Source organism: Rhinichthys klamathensis, unplaced genomic scaffold, assembly GCF_029890125.1.
Source record: "Rhinichthys klamathensis goyatoka isolate OS25496 unplaced genomic scaffold, OSU_Roscu_1.1 h1tg000110l_1, whole genome shotgun sequence".
Classification (NCBI taxonomy): Eukaryota; Metazoa; Chordata; class Actinopteri; order Cypriniformes; family Leuciscidae; genus Rhinichthys; species Rhinichthys klamathensis.
The window spans coordinates 2,733,250-2,751,240 of NW_026606648.1; the positions used below are offsets into that span (position 1 = coordinate 2,733,250).

General features: G+C 35.4%; 2 protein-coding genes across 2 annotated transcripts; both read right to left on the minus strand.

Moving 5' to 3' along the window:
• Nucleotides 1-872: 872 nt before the first annotated feature.
• On the minus strand, nt 873-7,546 carry LOC130087636 (sialic acid-binding Ig-like lectin 12). The gene is made up of 7 exons (XM_056254045.1): nt 7,527-7,546; nt 7,020-7,411; nt 2,359-2,673; nt 2,001-2,261; nt 1,772-1,859; nt 1,560-1,611; nt 873-1,386 (listed from the first exon to the last, which is right to left on the minus strand). Exons 1-7 carry the CDS (start codon nt 7,544-7,546, stop codon nt 1,174-1,176), a joined length of 1,341 nt encoding a protein of 446 aa, XP_056110020.1. The 3' UTR covers nt 873-1,173.
• A 1,156-nt stretch (nt 7,547-8,702) lies between these two features.
• Nucleotides 8,703-17,865, minus strand: fen1 (flap structure-specific endonuclease 1). Its single transcript, XM_056254149.1, has 12 exons — nt 17,772-17,865; nt 17,411-17,526; nt 17,215-17,317; nt 15,981-16,083; nt 14,141-14,204; nt 13,940-14,049; nt 13,689-13,825; nt 13,515-13,581; nt 13,280-13,411; nt 10,832-10,983; nt 9,138-9,252; nt 8,703-8,896 (listed from the first exon to the last, which is right to left on the minus strand). Exons 2-12 carry the CDS (start codon nt 17,490-17,492, stop codon nt 8,819-8,821), a joined length of 1,143 nt encoding a protein of 380 aa, XP_056110124.1. The 5' UTR covers nt 17,493-17,526; nt 17,772-17,865; the 3' UTR covers nt 8,703-8,818.
• Between the last annotated feature and the right edge of the window lie 126 nt (nt 17,866-17,991).

A 17,991-nucleotide genomic window follows, 5' to 3' on the forward strand; every position in this document is an offset into this window, starting at 1 on the left:
GGGACGCTAGTCCCGAGGTAAATGGCGTTCGTCAGCTCCAGTTTGTATCCAGCCTCTCACGGAGACTTCAGATGGCCCAACACCTGCGATGAGACGACTCGACGCCTGTGAAGAGACGACTCAACGCCGGCGATATGTTATGCCCTAAATTAATAGATGATTAACTAACTGTATTTTTCTATGTACATTTCTTAAATGCACTTTCTGTAAAGCTGCTTTGAAACAATATGTATTGTGAAAAGCGCTATACAAATAATTTTGAATTGAATTGTTCCTCTTCCTTATATTAAGTTGACCTAGTTCATGTCTCAGTTTGTTCCCTTGGTTCATGATTCCGCTCAACTATTGTCCTATATTAAATAACTCATTAGGTCCACTGTATTTAAGTCCTGTATTCATTCAGATCATTGTTCGGTGTTAAATACAGAAGCATTAATATAGTTTAATGTCTGTTCACTTCCGCAAAACAAAACAAACAAAACACACTCTACTACCATTATTTATTAAATAATTGTCTTTATTCAAAAACCTTTTGAGCATTTAAAACTTCACAGGAAGTTCTTTAAAATTGCCATTGATATAATGTTTTTTTCTTTATATATAAATGTTTTTACTCAATATGAAATAACCTGACTGTAAAAGATGTTTAAGATCAGCTCTGAACTCCTCTGACTGAAATCGCTTTCATTTAAAATAAACTATAGTTGTAATGAACAAATATACACAAAACAACATGAATACAACATTGGTTAAAAAAGTTGTTATAATTAACTGTGTGTAATGTGCTAAACTATACAATTCTATAAATACATTTGCTCTGTCAAACAGTTTCATATTTGCTCATCTGTGACTAAAACATAAGCATGGTTTAGAATTATAATTAGATATAGTGAACTAGCATTTAGGGAGGAATGAATGAAGAAAAACTGGAACTGAGAAGTAACAAGAAAAAAACAAACAAATCAAGTTTATGATTACAGAATACGTATGATGTGGCATTTAAACACCTGACTGGAAGACATTGGAATCACTATGAGAAAAAACAATGAATGTGATGTACAGTAATATATATAAATTAAGAAATAAAGTTGTTAAATGTTTTATTTCCATAAGCCAAGCCAATAAAGCATACTACATAACACCGTTCACTCAAGCCATTTATTCTAATGTAAACTAATCCTGGTTCATCTCCATTCCTGGACCTCTGACCTCGGCATATACCGTCTCTTGTCCTGAGCCCTGTACTGAGGTGATTTTAGTTTGGGAAGTGGAGAAGTCAATCTCTCCATAGTGGACTATGTCATTCTCATCCTTTGGCATCTCTAGCTCTTCACCCGACACAAAACCACCATTAGCATAAATGGTCTGCACTTGTTTTTCCAGACCCTGAAAAGGCAAACATAATAAATGACTGTTTATGTGGATCCACTGTCCTCGGTTTTTGGTTTCTGTACATAATAAACCATTATTGTAAACGCATGATATTGATATCTGCTTGTTATGGCACTTCCTATTTGAAATGGCAGTAATGTGATCTGCTAAAAGAGTGTAAAACATACCTGATCTGAGACGTCGGTTTCCATAATAGTTGATGCCTTTACTCTTTGCACTCTGTATTAATAGGAAATTAAGAAATACATAAAATACATAACATACCACCATATTGTGAACACCAGATTAAATGTTTCAAAGAGAAATGACAGGTCTGAATTTATTTATTCTGAAGTATGGTTGCTCAATTCCATACAATACACCATCTAACTGTGCTTACCTTAGGAAAAGTGTTATCAGAAGAAATGTCAACAGAATTGCTGAAACTCCTACTACACAGCCAATGATCAAAGACTGATCGAATGAGCCTGATTGAAAAAATAAAGCAAAATTAGTTGGTCAATATAGGCTGTGCAGATCATTTAAAAATAAAATTCAATCATAAAACTGGAGCTAACTATGATGATCATCAGATAGCGTTTAGTATCTGTACATAGAAATAAACTCACCTTCCACAATCAGCTGAATCTCTTCTGAATTCTGAGTACCATGTTCATTCTTTGCTATGCAAAAGTACCAGCCTCCCCTGCTCCTATTTACAGTAAAGGTCAGTTCTCCTAAATCCAGCTGATTCGCCTGTCCACGTTTGTGCCAGGAGAAGGTCATGTTATCTGATGGATTGGCTTTGCTTTTGCAGGTCAAAGTCACATTAGTGCCAACAGAGACTGAAGCAGATGGATCGATGGTGATGCGAGTTTCTTTTGGTGGAACTTGAGGGCAAAATAGAAACTTCTTAGGATAAACTAGATGTTTTAATAGTACACATCTGAACATAATAATGCTAAAAAACTACTCTAGATCACTTACACAGGACTCGTAGCATCACGGTGGTCTCCACAGTTGAGTCTTTAGATGATTTTCTTGGATATGTAGCAGTGCAGGAGATGTTCTTTTTGTGATCCATGTATGAAGCTTTGAAGGTCATGTGTGAAAACACTGACTGGGTTTTATCAGGTTTCTCCTGTAACTGTGGTGTAATGTGGGCAGATTCAGGGGTGTTAGACCAGGATATTGTAGGAGGTTGTTTTGGGCAGGGGGCTTCAGCGGAGCAGCTCAGATTGACTGTTGTGTTCTCCTTTACTTCTTTCAGATCGGGTGTAAAGATGAGAGGTTGTGGTGAATCTACAGGGCAAAGTGAACACGGTATAAACTGCTGTTAAATTTAAGGAAAACATACAACAGCTATAAACATACTCCAAAAACACAATCAACATACCCAGAGAGGATACAATAAGTTTTTAAATAAACCAATAAATTACCATGCATTAAACCTAAGTCACATGCACGAAAATATTATACATTCACAAAAAGCAAATTATGTGCACACAATAAAAATATGTATTCATAAAATACATTTAACAAATCCAAAACAAAATTCAAAGACGAACAATGTACAAAAAGTTTTGAATGGCTAAATTTGAGTTTATTTGAGTTTATTATTGAATCTGAAATTGCAAATCGTCATGAGTTTATGTATCGTTTTAGAATTGTGTGCATATTTTAATGGAAAGTCTAATCACTCTTTGCTGCCATATTTGCAAGGACTTTTGGGCAGCTTTTTCGCGCATTCAAGTCCTGTCTATTTGAATTGAGAAATCCTGAAACTTCAGTGTTTGCCACTCATATTTAAATAACATATTACAAACCAGCAGGAAAATCTGACATTAACTGTCCCATAAATGTGGTTTCTTATACTCAGTGTTAAAAAATGGTTTCTTATACTCAGTGTTAAAAAATGGACCAGCAGTCCTGAGAGTTTTAGAACAATGACTGTTTCTTTGGCTGCTTTGGCTTTTTTATGTAGAATCCATGACTTATTCATCTTGCTCATAGGGGTACTTGATTCCAGTTTTTTGGAGTTGACTGACTCTCACTATAGGAGTTAATGGAATCGTTTCCTCGAATTCATGTACTTTACATCAAAACAGAGTCAGGAATAGAACAAGAGAGCAGTCATTGTGTCACGGGTTGGGAGGCGCTGGTCAGTAGGCATGACGAAGATGATAAATTCAAACAGCCTTTATTAACATACAGAAACAGGCAGAAGATTCAATTTAGCCAAACTTCACTTACACATTGACAAGAACCGACAAATAAACGGAGAACAAAGAGGAACTTGAATTCACAATGATAATGAACTAAATGCAGACAGGTGAGCTTGACAACTAATGACTGGTGGGAAACTACAAAGGACACATGTAACTTAAGGGGAAAAAACTAAGGGGCCGTTTACACAACATCATGTTACACTAAAAACAGAATTTTTTTTTAAAACGGGTTTCAAAGTTCAATTTTTTGAAAAAGATACTGTTTATCATCTCTGTGTGTGTAAACTTCAAAAACACGAATCTGTGAATATTTTATTAACGTTGCACGTTTGGGACGAATGCTCTGTAGAAGAATGCGTATATGTGCACAGACGTGTCTCTCTTTACAAAGTGTCATCGCGTACTACTGACCTGGCAGCATAACACAGAGTTTTTAATCGTTTTCAACCGTGTGAATGGGGATCATTTTGATAATGTTGTCATCTGCACAAAGATACAACTTTTCCATTTTTAGTACATCATTGTCATGTAAATGTAGCCTACCATAAACACAAAAAGCCCTAATTTCCCTTTATTAAAATAACACACTTTTAGCATGACTATCCAAATTAGTCCAATGTAGGGATGACATACCTTGAAATGATGAGTAGCCTATTAACATTGTTACCAGTAATTAATTTTAGAGGAATGAGTAAAGAATTGAGCAATTTCAGACAGCAATAAACGATTCCTGTACTAGAGCTGAACTTGACTCAACTCTTTAGATTCAGTTGCAATTTCTCCCATTCATAGTAATACGAGTACACAATCTTGGTATATCTAAAGTCTTTGGATGCACGTCTAAGCAAAATGTTTTTGGACAGTAACATATTGTGACTCAAAAGCAAACTTTATGAGGACAGTATTAATAAGGAAGCATGGAATTTGCTTGTCAGTTGGTGAAATGTTACAATCTCATAACTATTGATAATTCACCATTTTAGACACTTTTGTGCTGTAAATGAAAACAAAGGCACAAGCAAACTCATGGAAAAGTGTATTCCCTATAGCTACGCTAAACAATGTGATAATCTCTGCAAATTGCATGCTTCATTATCAACACTGTCCCGATAATGTGTTTTTAGTCACAACAACCAATAACACTTTAGAATAATAGTCCCTCATTAATGGGTAACTTATAGTAATGGAGTACAAAATACATTAACACTTCAGCTAGGCCTATACTATTAACTAATTTGGACGGACCATTATTCTAAAGTATTACCCAACAAACTATATCCAAAAACATTTTACTTTACTTGAATGCCCATCCCTGTCTTTTTTTCGCCATGCTTGATGTAAATGTTTAATTTTCATTCTGATCAAGTCATATTGTGCAAAAGCAAAACCGTGCTCCTTAAGTCCCGGCTGAAAAGTAGGGATGCGTGTGGGAGTAGAGAGCTCTCAGGAAAGTTTCAAAATACACACACAAATTCATGGCGATTCACACACTGATTTTCCAATTTCAGAATCAATAATAAACATTCAAAAAAAATTTAGCAGTTGGACATCTGAGGGGTTTTTTTGTTGCATTTTTCATGCACATAAATTGTTTTTTGTGCATGTGAATTGTGAATTTGCCTATGCAATTGTGTGCATCATATATTTTATTATTAAATTCGCCATGAAATCAAGATGGACAATTCTATTTTTTATTGAATATTGCAGTGTTTATATAATTGATTTATCCGTGTAAATACTTTTTTTTTAATCATGTGCCCTCATAATATCCAATCAAAATATCTTCCACTGCTTGCAGCAACATCAAATTATACAGATTTACAAATACGGTGCACTTCTACTGCAATACACAATATGGCGCCGCGGAATACGTCCCGCCATAGGCGGAGTTTGACATTCGAGCCAGGGGGGGCAAAAAAAAAAAAAATCATTGTAGCATTCATTCATTCATTCATGTAGCAATCATTGTCGTTCGGACACAATTAGGATAAATGAAATGTGGACCACTTTTGCACTGTTAAAATATTATCTTCAACCAAAACAAAAAGATTTTTAGTTTTTCTTTTCTTTCCTTTTTTCAAAACACATTGTGGCAATGAGAGTGATTAAAGTTATATTTCGCATTTTATTGTACTTCATGAAACATTTAAAACGTTTTGAGACACGGGAAAAATGAACAGTCACACAATAGCCTACTCTCCACGTTTGAAACACAATTGTGGCAATGAGAGCGATTAAAAAAAAAAAAGTTATTTCGCATTTTGTTGTAGCCATTTCATGAAACATTTAAAACATTGAGACACGGGAAAAATTAACGGTCACATAGCCTACTCTCCACTTTTGAAACATATTGAACAGCATATTGAAAGCAGTGTGTTGAGTTTTTCTCCATCTTAAGCAGTTATTTGGCAGAGAAATAAAACTTACAGACCTAGATATTGCTCAGACTAGTGCAACAGTAATTTTCGTTTTTTTGCGTCCTGCGTCGATAATGGTCTCAGGTGAGAGCTTGGCCGTAATGTCGCTTTCGATGTGAAGGATCGCAAGAGAAGAAAACCTGGCTGCTCCCATCGTCAACCGCAGCCTGTTCTTTATCCTCTCATGGAGAGTCGGCCTGGCATGAATAATACAGCGGTTTTAGTCCTTTTTGGGGATCCATGTGAACGGACGTGTCTGTACGCGAAAAACACACAGGAAATTCCTCACTTACCGCGATACTTTGAGATCCGCCAGTCGTGAGAAAATTAGCTTCTTTTTCAATACAGTAATTAAAAATAATTTAGCCTTAACTTACTCATTATACCCGCAAAAATGATAAGATAAGACAAATAAAATGAGAAAATATGAATACAGTATTTTTTTTTTTTTTTCAAAGCACAAGGCAGGCATTAATTGGCTCTGGTCTGGGGGGGCAGTGCCCCCCCTAGCCCCCCCCAAACTCCGCCTATCCGCCTTCTAAATAAAGAGCCAATTGCTGATCTGTAAAGTCATTGCGTCACTGCAGCTGCTAGAAGCTCCGGTTCATGCGCTGTGGCTGGTCTAGCATAAAAAAATATGCTTTTTAATGCTTGCTATTTGAGCATAAGAAACAACATTTATGGGATTTTGTTGCGGATTTAAAATATGCAATTGTTTGTTCGGCAAACAGTTTTTGATTTTTCAGGATTCTCCCATTCAAATAGATCTAGAGAAATAGGTATTGGATGCTCGAAATAATTGTCTGGAGGCGTTGCCGAATGAACAGACTTTCCTTGAAAGGGTCTTCTCTTCTCTGATGAAAACACCATTATTTAATTTATTTTTAATTAAAAAAATACTCAGGGCTTTCGCAATCGTGAATCATAATCAGGAAGTAAAATGTCACAACAGATTAATATAGTTTGGAGTTATATAGTTAATATAATATGGAGCCCCACTCACCTGAGACAGAAATGTAGATGGGATTCAGATTGTATGTGTATAACCAGTACTGTGGCTTTATTTCCACCCTGAAGTAGTAATTGTCTGAATGATTGTTCATCACATCATAGAAAACTGTGGTACAGTCACGCTGACTAAGATTTCCAGTTATCTCTATACGACTGAATCCTGTGCTGATGTTTGTACTTCCATTATAAACTACCAAACTCCCTGAGTTGAGAAAAGCATGTTCATGCTTAATCCAGACGCCAAATATACTTTCTGCTTTCTTCAGTTCGTTGTCTGGCACTCCAAATGCACAAGGTATCTGCACACAAGAGCCGCTCAGTGCTGTTATTCTGCTAGGCAAATTTGCAGTTTCTGAAAACCAGAACAGCAATATAAACAAACACCTTAAAATATCGTGTAGTGCAAAATGAGTGTAATACAAAGTTCAAAATTAAAGCAAAATTAATTTTCTTACAAAATACACAATTTCTGAAAAGAAACTAACAAACATAAAGACACTTTAAAATATCGTTACACATAATTACTGTACTACAAAATGTTTTTGATTATTTTCATTTTAGTTGTACAGCAATAGCTGTCTCACCTGCTGCTGACGATTCCAGTACGAGTTCATTGGAGAAGAACAGAAAAATCATGAAAGGAAAGACAGACATCTCGAGTGCTGTAGGTACAAACACAAAAAACATGAGTTTCCAATCTACAAAAAGGTTTCACACAGATGTCACACTTTTTCTTTTGACTCTTAAAAAGTTATATTTTCTGAATTATATTTAATGTGAATATTTTTTAATTGGATAGTCTCAAATGTGCTTAATGAGAAACAACAAAATGACAGAGAAGCCTCACCTAGAGCAGGACAGTCCGTCGTTCATTCAGAGTAAAACAGAAGTCCAGCACGATTTCCTCACAGAACTATGGATTTCTGTGATCTGACTACTAGTTTTCAGACAGAGTAATGATGCAGAGGTTAACTATTTCCAGGAGTCCCCAATGTGTACTTTCGGCAGGTGAAGCATTTAATATTACCAGAATAAAATAAACCAAATGCCCAAGTCTGTAAATCATGCATATAGAATATCAAATGACCTTTTACATTTAAATTCTTTCTGTACTTCAGTGCTAGAATATCATATAAAAGTGTTTTTGTCTGCATTAAACAACTGTCTGTTGCACTTCCTCATGCAAACCTGTTTATCAACCCATCAGCAAAGAACAGAGAAGCTTTAATACTGTTTATCAACCCATCAGGAAAGAACAGAGCAGCTTTAATACAGTTAATGATTACTGTTCTGAAATAATGGTGGATTGTGTCATAGTGTGGAAGCTTGCTATAAAGATATATACTTCTCGCAATTCTCACTTCATAACACACAATTGTGACTTCATATGTAATTCTGAGAGAAAAGAGTCAGAATAACGAGATGTAAAAGTCACAAGATTTTTTTTTTTTATTCAGGTGGCGGTAACAAGCGTCACTAGGTTAGAAATCTGAGTAGGTAAAACGAAGTTTATAGGTTTAACTTGCAGTAGGGATGGGAACAAAATATATATTCATGTAATGACCCTGTTGTTTAGATATCTTAAAACCAGATAGATCATCAAAACAAACCACACAAAACATAATATAGTTCAATCTTTATTCAAGACAGTACAGAAAAACAGGGCATTTAAAACTTATTTCCCCCAAGTTTATTAAAATACTTAATGTTCTCATGTTTTGTTCGTCAATATGAAATGGAATAACTGTTAAGGGCATGACCAGCTCTAAACTCCTCTGGCTGAAATCGCTTTCATTTGCCCTTCTTAAATTTGCCCGATGTAGCACTTGTTTTCTGTTTCTTCTTGGCGGATCCTTTTTTTTCAGGCTCCTATGTGATAAAAAAAAAACAATATTTTACAAATAACTTTGCAATGAAGCAATTAAATATATATATATATATATATATACATGAATAAATCCACACAATTACCATAAACTCAATCATGAAAGTATTAATAAGTAAATTATTATTTTTCATGAAAGTATTAATAAGTAAATTATTATTTTTTTAGAGTATTTAATTATCTCAACATAGCCATTACAAGTTAGTTCCAGTCATTACATCCTACCTTACGCTTAGAAGAGATTGATCCGGTTACAGTAAAGAACGTGTCCAGACGGCCCTGGGTGCTCACTTGTCTACTCTTCATGATCTTCTTACAGCCGTTACGGATACGATCCTCACTAACAACACACACATTTAACACATTCATATTTATTTGTTTCATCTCAAACCTCACAGCACAACAGGCTTTCCACCAAATTGGTGTGGTTTTTATGCCAGAGCTGACGCTTGGCACAAACATCATCAAATCTTATACACAAATAAACATGCCACATCACAACTAGGGCTGCAACAACTAATCGATAAAATCCATTATTATCCATAATTAAAAATAATCGACAACGAATTTGATCATTGATGACGATTAGTTGTGTCTGCGTGCGGTACTCGAAAACCATCAGCCAGTCACGTCGCTTTACAGTAGTGAATAACTGAAACTAAAATAGCGGAGGTGAGCTGCTGTGGGAAAGGTACACGATCAAAGTTGTCCGAAACATGAGAATGCTTTAAGTTTTTAGTTTTAAGCGCTTCAAACAAAAGCATAAGCGTTTAATGCGATCCACCCTCTCGTGCTTTGACAGATACATGTGCTGTTTAATGCCTTTGACATGTTTTCCTCACTGCAATATTTCTGTCTACAATACACATTTTGCTAAAATATGTTTTGTTAGAAATTAAGTGTAGGTTAAAGTTTTTACATGTAACAAGTAATCATATTTATGAGAGCATTAACAGTAAAGGCACTATTGTAGGTATAGCCCATTAATGTAATATAATTATTTTATAATGTATAATTTATAGTGAATGTGTGTGTTCTTCATATCTCGCACAAGTGAATATTTTGTGCTTTTGCCATTTTTAATTGTTATTTTAATTTCTGCTTTAAATAGTAAACAATTTGTTATTTTTAAGTTTAGAATGCAATGTTTGTATTTGAACCTTTTTTCGGTTCTAATGTACAGCATAGCCTACTTAGATATTCACTATATTTGGTTTCATAGGCTTTATATTAAAAATGAGTTTAATTAAAAAAATAATTAATGTATGATCATTTTTAGATTTTTCATCATACTTGTTTTTTTTACAGATTAATCAATTATCAAAATAATCATTAGTTGCAGCCCTAATCACAACCTTTGTGAACAAGCCATTTCATATCCAGAGCCATTAATGTGGCATCAAAAGCTGCTTCTGCAATGGTTTGTAGTCATTTAGATATAGAATGAATAAAGTAATTGCTGTTTATTTACAGCTAATTTTATGAAATTAACATTTTACAGTGACCTTGCTATATGACAGTGAACTAAATCAAACCCTAATTCTATAGGAAGTAAATACACAGTACTGAGTGTAATTCCACCTTTAAAAGAAAGGGTTACGCTATTTTTAAGTGTCTGTGTTACAGTGCAATTATACATTTAAGTACAGAGTAATACTAATTAACCACATGTTCTTACTATAGGGTTTGGATTAGGGTGTAGTTTTGGGTTAGTTGCATGTAATTATGCACAATTTATAGTAATTACTATAGTGACTATAGCGTGTAACAAGGACACTGTAAAATAAAGTGTTACCAAGTAAAATGTAACTAGTATTTGTAATTTAAATCATTTTATTTTAAACGGACTTTTCTGATGTTAAAGTCCAGCACCCTTTTGGCAGAAAGTAGTATTTGTAGAGATTTAAGCTGGTTTGTACCTGAACTGTTTCTCAGCACACATGAACTGAATTAGTTTCTCCTCGTCAGGTTCGTTCCACTTCAGATCGACAGATGGGCCGTCCACGACCTCAGGTTCCAAGAACAGACCCCGAGCCTCTTTATACAGCCAGTCCTCTGGAGCGGGGTGCTTCTGCAGCACAAACCACACAAACAATATGTTGGAAGCCTACTTAAAAGATGAAGGCTGGATGTTGTGGTTTTTGAGCAACAATGAAACTGCAATTCACTTTTCATGAGAGAAGTAGCACAATTCACTTCTGTCTTCTGCAGAATATTACGAGATTGAAAAATTATTTAAGCAAATTTACAGCAAGAGCTCTCTAAGAAAGAGGACAACTAAAAGAAAAAATCTTGCTATGTCAGTGCAAGTAAAAGTTGTGAAGTTAGTTAATATAAAGCTGATATAGGTATAGAGAATTGAACATTTAAGCTCACATTTAGTTATTTTTATATCTATTGATTCTAAAGCATATCTATATTAACTTTTTATATTTGGTCATTTAAACTAATTGCTTAACAATTGATAAACTAAATTTGTACATGTTTAATTATTAAAGCTGTAATAATTACATATCTAAATCATACAAAATTATTATAAATCAGTTTTATTATTATAAAAGCATTGCTAAAAGCCAGACGATTTGGTCTTTAAAAATCATTTGCTATGTAGTGACCTTTAATTTAGAGTAGAAACAGGGGGAGTGACTATTGTATCAGACATGCGCCACTTTGCTCACAGCTGATCGGTTCTATTTCGGTTTGAGGTCTCTTACCCAGAACATAACCTGCCCCGGAGGTGGTTAGCTGTGAAGCGCAAGTTACTATGGCGATGAACACAGCTAAAAGCCAAACCTCTTTCATGGTGCCCGAAACTCAGGGTTGGCGCAAACTAAACTGAAACATACCTGGCTTGCCACATAAACCATTGTATAGGCCCCTGGTATTAAGAACAACAGCAGAACTGGTATCTTTCTGACATTTATTTTTTATATGTTATTTGAAATGAAGTGTTAAATATACGTGCAACATTTCAGTCGTAAATAAACTATAAATGTTAGCTAGTTGGCTCATTACCTGCCTAGCGATGTATGTTTATGCTAAAATATAATTAAATAGTTGGTTTACAGGGGCAGTGCACATTAATAAACATGGCTGTAAATGTGCCAGAATTAGCAAAAAGGCTATTTTTCATCTGTAGACCCTTGACAGAATGTTAAAAAGTCACCCTAAAAACAAAGATTCTTATATTAATACACACACAAAAGAGACATTTTTTTTTGACATGATCAAATAAAAATTAAAAGTATATGATTCCATGCAGACATCGTGCTAAAATACATTAACAGACAATTTTATCTAAACATATATTGTGCTACATAAGAGGTAAGCAAATTACCAGTAGCAATTATTACAAAGAGGCTAAAATCAGAATAAGATACTAATGTTGACAGTGCTGAGTAGCAAGTAACCATTTTTTAAGATGAAACGTAACCATATTTATCCAGTCTTCTAATCATTGATGGGATGGAGTTCCATTCCCTTGTGGCTTTAACTGAAAATACAGACTGACTAAATGTACATTTTCTGAGAGGAATAATAGCCTCTTTTTTCTTTGAATATGCAGCTGTCAAGAGGTACAGCAGTCACGTGGTACAAGTAGGAGCTCTCAGACAATTCCCAACTTACAAGCTGTAATTACAGGCTCTACCAGATCGTGAACACTTTTTACAAGTTGAAATCTCGTAATTACAGTAATAACAACATGGCGTGAATGCACCTAATAAAGAGGCTGCTGTATAATTTTGTATACGTTTTTTCCCTCCAGAAATTCCTTCACAAAACGTGAGGAACAAAACCACTATGGGTCTTCACAGTGTTTTTGAGTGTTACTGAGCAAAAACAAGTATGATAAATGCATTATAAATAAATAAAATAAATGAAAAAAAAAAGGTAAGGCAAAATATTTATGGCAGGCATAAATGGCAATAGATTTGCCATGTTGCCAAGTTATTTTCAAACGAATCAATGCACTGACCACTAGAGGGCACAATTCACCAAGTACATGATCCTGGATGTGTGATTTGAAAGGGTGCATCACTAATATGAGCGTCATCTTGAAGATGTACTGACCTGCAATGTGAAATTCTGTAGGAGTGGATTCTTGAATCCTCTACCGCTTCAATTTATATCCTTTTTGAGTGGTTGGTTATTAATCAGTATTTATCCTTCTAAATATTAAATGACTTGAATGACTTCAAGCTTGTGAGATTTAAGTAGTTATAGAACTACATGTCTTCTCAACTGGAATGTACCCATCTCTGTCTCCTGGTCTTCATTCATCATATCTGGTCCTCTGGTCTTAACTGTAAATTCCCCTACAATTCAATAATAAGTAAATGGCTTTAAACAGTGAAAAATAAACTTACATTTGGGTCAATATTGTCAAGGATCTCTTCAATAGAGCCGTGCTGTTTAATAAGGTCGATGGCCCTCTTGGGTCCGATTCCTCTTATAGTACCACAGTAGTCACAGCCCAGAAGGATACACAGGTCAATGAACTGAGGAAGACATTCAAACATACACACAAACAGCGATTAGAAAGAACGGACACTTCTACATATTTATGTACAAAAGAGGATTTACTGAAAGCAAAGGTCTCACCTGTTGATGTGTCAGACCCATATCCTGTAGAATACGACTGAAATGAAACTCTTGGACAGGGAGCTTTCTAAGATGAAAAAAGAGAGAAAAACCACTTATTTGTGCATGCCCAAATGTCTCTGTCTCCATAACAAATGCAAAAACTATTTCAGATATGACGCGTATCAAACATACTTTGCTTCACTGGCTGTTAGATGCCTCAACAGGACTGTTGTTCCGAATGTCAAACCGTCCATATCTTCTGTTGCGGTGGCATAAACCTTCCCTGATTTCACCAGAGCAGCACAGCTCGCCTCAGCCTCACATGGAGCCTTAACATGAAATATATACACTTTTGTTTAAATCCACAAAATAATTATCTGCATAATAATATTCATATAATAATGATATTCTATATAGTTGGCAGTCAGTGACTGGGGCAGTACCTCAATGTATGGGACTCCCATTAGACTAAGTAACTTCTTGCATTCATCGTTGTGTTGTTTGGTGACTTTCACTAGTCGCTTACTGAACTTGTCAATGTTCTCCTGTTCACCTGTGAGAATTTTTGGAATTAGGTTCCATTTTAAAGAATTATTTTCAAGAAGTTGAAACTCCGATTCATGCTGTTTTGAAAGTGTCTGTACCTGCTTCCTGTGCCTGAGCTAGAAGTTTCTCAGCCTCCGCTCGTCTCTCGCCTCTCTTCTCCAGCTGCAAGAATAAAAATAAATATATGTTAAAAGTTCCCCTGCAGTCAATTATTTTATCCCTTACTCATCTTTGACAATCGAAATGACAAATTAAATTTTTTTTGGGGGTGAAAATATTTTTTTCTTGCCTTAAAATAGCTTAAATGTAATTACACCCCTGCTTCATTTACTATACGCCAGTGGTTCTCAAACTTTGAGTAATTAATGACAGAATTATAATTTTTGGGGTGAACTAACACTTTAATGAGATAAGTTGTGAAATGTACAGGCACAAATATGCCATCTCGTAATTAGGGGTGTGCAGGAATATTCGATCTGTAATTATTATTCGAAATATGAAATACTATTCGAATTTTACTAAGTTGCTTTTCTGGCCGTAAATGCAGTGAATCCATGATAAATCCCAAGCACTAATTCGCAATTATAATTAAATGCACTGGGTGGCGCTGTGGAGCGTGTTTAACAAGTTGTTTGTATTTGATCGCATAATGTTGTCGTCTGCCTCGCGAAGTTTGGAATTAGGCTACTCGGATAAAAATTATCTTACTAAATGATCTTAAAAAAAATGGAATTACTTTTGATCAAATTAATTAATGAATCGGAGTTATCATAATATCACCGCCATGAGAAATCACATGAAATCGAGTCGACTGAGGAAAGACAGATGTCCAGGTAGCTAAAGCGCAGCTGTAGGCTATACCCCGAGTGATCCGAGATGATAACTTATCTTATAGCTTAATGATTTTCAGACATATGCTTCCTTTAAATTTCGTTGAGGGAGACAGGTTTAAGAACAGGAAACGCGAAGTGCTGTTAGAAACTTCGCTTAGAACATCGTTATCTTTGTCTCTGCAACGTCAGTCAGCACAGCATGTTTTTCTCACTCGAACATGTGGATATTGTTTTCTCAACATGAACATGAAACAATAAACACGATAACCATATTCTGACTCGGCCTATATGATAACTGGCGTAGTCTGCTTTATTAGCGTTTTTTTTCTCCGTTATGGTGTGTTCACACCGAACGCGAATTTAATTATTTGCGCGAGTAGATTGCATACAAAGTCAATGCAAAGACGCGAATAGACGCATCATTCGCGCCGGGCGTTGCGAATGAGGCGAATTGGGCGACGCGTTTGCCGCGAATGTCTTCCGCGCAAGTTGAACAATTTGAACTCGAGCGAATGTTCAAGCGTCTAACTAGACGCGATAGACGCGTATTTGACGCTCTAAACGCGTTCGGTGTGAACACACCATTAGCCTGCTTGAGCTTAAATGCTTTTGTTCTTTATATTTGTTGCTACTCATATTGTTTAATGTTTTCAACTAAAAGAAAACCTTAAGATATATTTTAAGCTTGTTGTGTGTATATTGTCTAATCATAAGCTTGTTAAAAAACGTAAAAAAAACCTTAAACTTAAAAAATAACGTCTTTTTCGTTAAAACGTCATTTAAATAAAGAATATTCGATTTTTATGAGCCCGAATATTCGAATGCAATATTTTTGAAAAATCCCCATCCCTACTCGTAATACCTGAAACAGTGTCACAGTATTTTTACAGTGAATTTTTGGCAACCGCAGCTTCCAGTTTTTATGGTTTTGTAATATTGTTTTTTGTTTAGTTTTATTGATTTGTTTATTGCAAACATTCCCTTCAGCAAATTATAATTCAGTATTTTATGGATAAAAAAAAAAAAGGTTTGGAATGACTAAATATTATTAGTATGAGTAAATATTGACAATTTTCGTTAGAGTAATTGCACGTCTATGACACACCTCTCCTGATTTCATCTGTGGGGGCTTCCCATCAAACACATAAACCGGCTTGATGCCGCTCTCCAGCATTCGGATGGTCCTGTAGAACATGCCCATGAGGTGGCTGCGGAGACAATGACACATGTATGAATGCTACGAACATGCAAAGATAAAGTGGCACATGGTTATATACTCAGAATCTACACCCAGGATTCCTCAAATAGTGTTCACTTTAAATAGTAGAAAAGGTCAAATGGTGCTACCGTTGTTATGTCTCACGGTCCAGTTCCGGACACTTGCTTGGTTCCAACCAGACCGTGAGACATAACAACGGTAGCACCATTTAACCTTTTCTACTATTTAAAGTGAACACTTTTATTGCAGAGCTATATCCTAATATTTGTAATGTATCTAGAGCCAAACATGTAATGCCTCATTCAAGTCCTTTCCATTTTGTGGGCGTTGCTTCTCTCTCTGGCTAAAGCGCCACATGACGCAGTTTTGACAACAGTAGCAGAAACAAGGTAAGCAGCAAAACAGATTGATCAAACTTGACTAAAACACCTCAGAAAATGAGAATCCAGCATACAATCATTTATATCTGTCATATATATGACTCTGATCATTCAGATAAACAAGTTTTTGGACCAGACATTTATTAGCATTAATAACCAGCATGTTAAGAGCATTTCATAACAATGTTATAATAGGGATTTTTTTGTAGATGGCAAGAAAAGGCTACCCTTAACTGAAATTATTAGTTAGCTATGTTTTCTGCTCATGATGAGGGAGTCATGACTATTATGCATGTTGTTTGTTTGTTTTTAGTAGATACTTATTTTAAAAAAAATATAAAATGGTCCAGACTTCAAGAGGAAAACCCTGAACCCCAACACAGTATCCTTATCACATGATGGCCTCCTGCCATACATGGGTATCTAAATGTAAATTAATAATAGACTGATAAAACATCTGATCATCTTACCCTTTAATATTCATATCCAATTGAGCTAAACTAAATTTTTTTTTTAATAGAAACCACTGCTTTGGCTCTGAGGGCCCTGATCTTTGATGACTATTTTGGATTTTTTTTCTTTTACAACGTACAAATACTTCCCAGCTGCACATTCCAAAAAAAAATTGTCCGGAATTCTTGAAACTTTATTTGAATACCACTGATCTACACTTTGAACTCAATCAGATTCTCGTTTTTCATTTCAGTCATGGACAAATGATAGTAGAAAACACTACATACCTAGTGGTCTCTCCATCTTCACTTTGCAAAACATTTCCGTCCTGTCTGACAGCGATCAAAAACTGGTAGATGCACATGGACGCATCAATAGCAATCTTCCTTCCTACATATGAATATAATACAAAAATATAAATACACACACACACGTTTTACTTGGAATAATAATCAATCTCATTTAAATGATAGGGGACCTTACCAAAGTAGTTTTTGATGTCTTGCTCCTTGATGGCTGAAGGCGCGTGATCTGCAATAAGCTTTGCAAGACCGTGAATTCCCATAGTGATGAACTATGTTATGATTAACGCTAGATATCTAAAGGGATTAAAACCCAAACAGCCGAAAATATTAGTTGCAAAATAAAAACCAACACAGAGTAACGTTAGTTCATAAATCAGAATGGAAGCTAAATTAAGTTAGTCTCCACACTGATGAGCTGCTCTATGCATCCAAAACAAAGCTTAAAAGCCCGCAAATGTCATAAAGCGGCTTATGCACGCATCGCATTTATGTAACAACACTTTACAGACTGCAAAACGCAGAAAAAATAGTCAACTTACCAATGAAATGTTTATTTTAGTTTCTCGCTTTTCAGGCATACACATACAAACGACACCACGAGGAAAAGCGTCGTCAATTTCGCGCGAATTCTAAATAAAGGCATAAATAATCGTATTCATGCGAAATCGATGGAATCGATGAATCAAATTTGTCTAGTTCAGCCTTCGCAAGGAAGAACAACGGACATGCATCTCGAGCGATTAGTCAGGACTGGCGAAA

Excerpts from the sequence above, each read along its gene's own strand:
- LOC130087636 (XM_056254045.1), bottom strand. The coding sequence starts at position 7,546 with ATGTGTAACGATATTTTAAA. Across the intron at positions 7,412-7,526 it reads ATGTGTAACGATATTTTAAA|GTGTTTGTTTATATTGCTGT; the intron begins GTGTCTTTATGT and ends CGATATTTTAAG. Across the intron at positions 1,860-2,000 it reads GATTCAGCTGATTGTGGAAG|GCTCATTCGATCAGTCTTTG; the intron begins GTGAGTTTATTT and ends TTTTTCAATCAG.
- fen1 (XM_056254149.1), bottom strand. The coding sequence starts at position 17,492 with ATGGGAATTCACGGTCTTGCAAAGCTTATTGCAGATCACGCGCCTTCA. Across the intron at positions 17,318-17,410 it reads AGACATCAAAAACTACTTTG|GAAGGAAGATTGCTATTGAT; the intron begins GTAAGGTCCCCT and ends ATTCATATGTAG. Across the intron at positions 14,205-15,980 it reads CACAGATGAAATCAGGAGAG|CTGGAGAAGAGAGGCGAGAG; the intron begins GTGTGTCATAGA and ends TTATTCTTGCAG.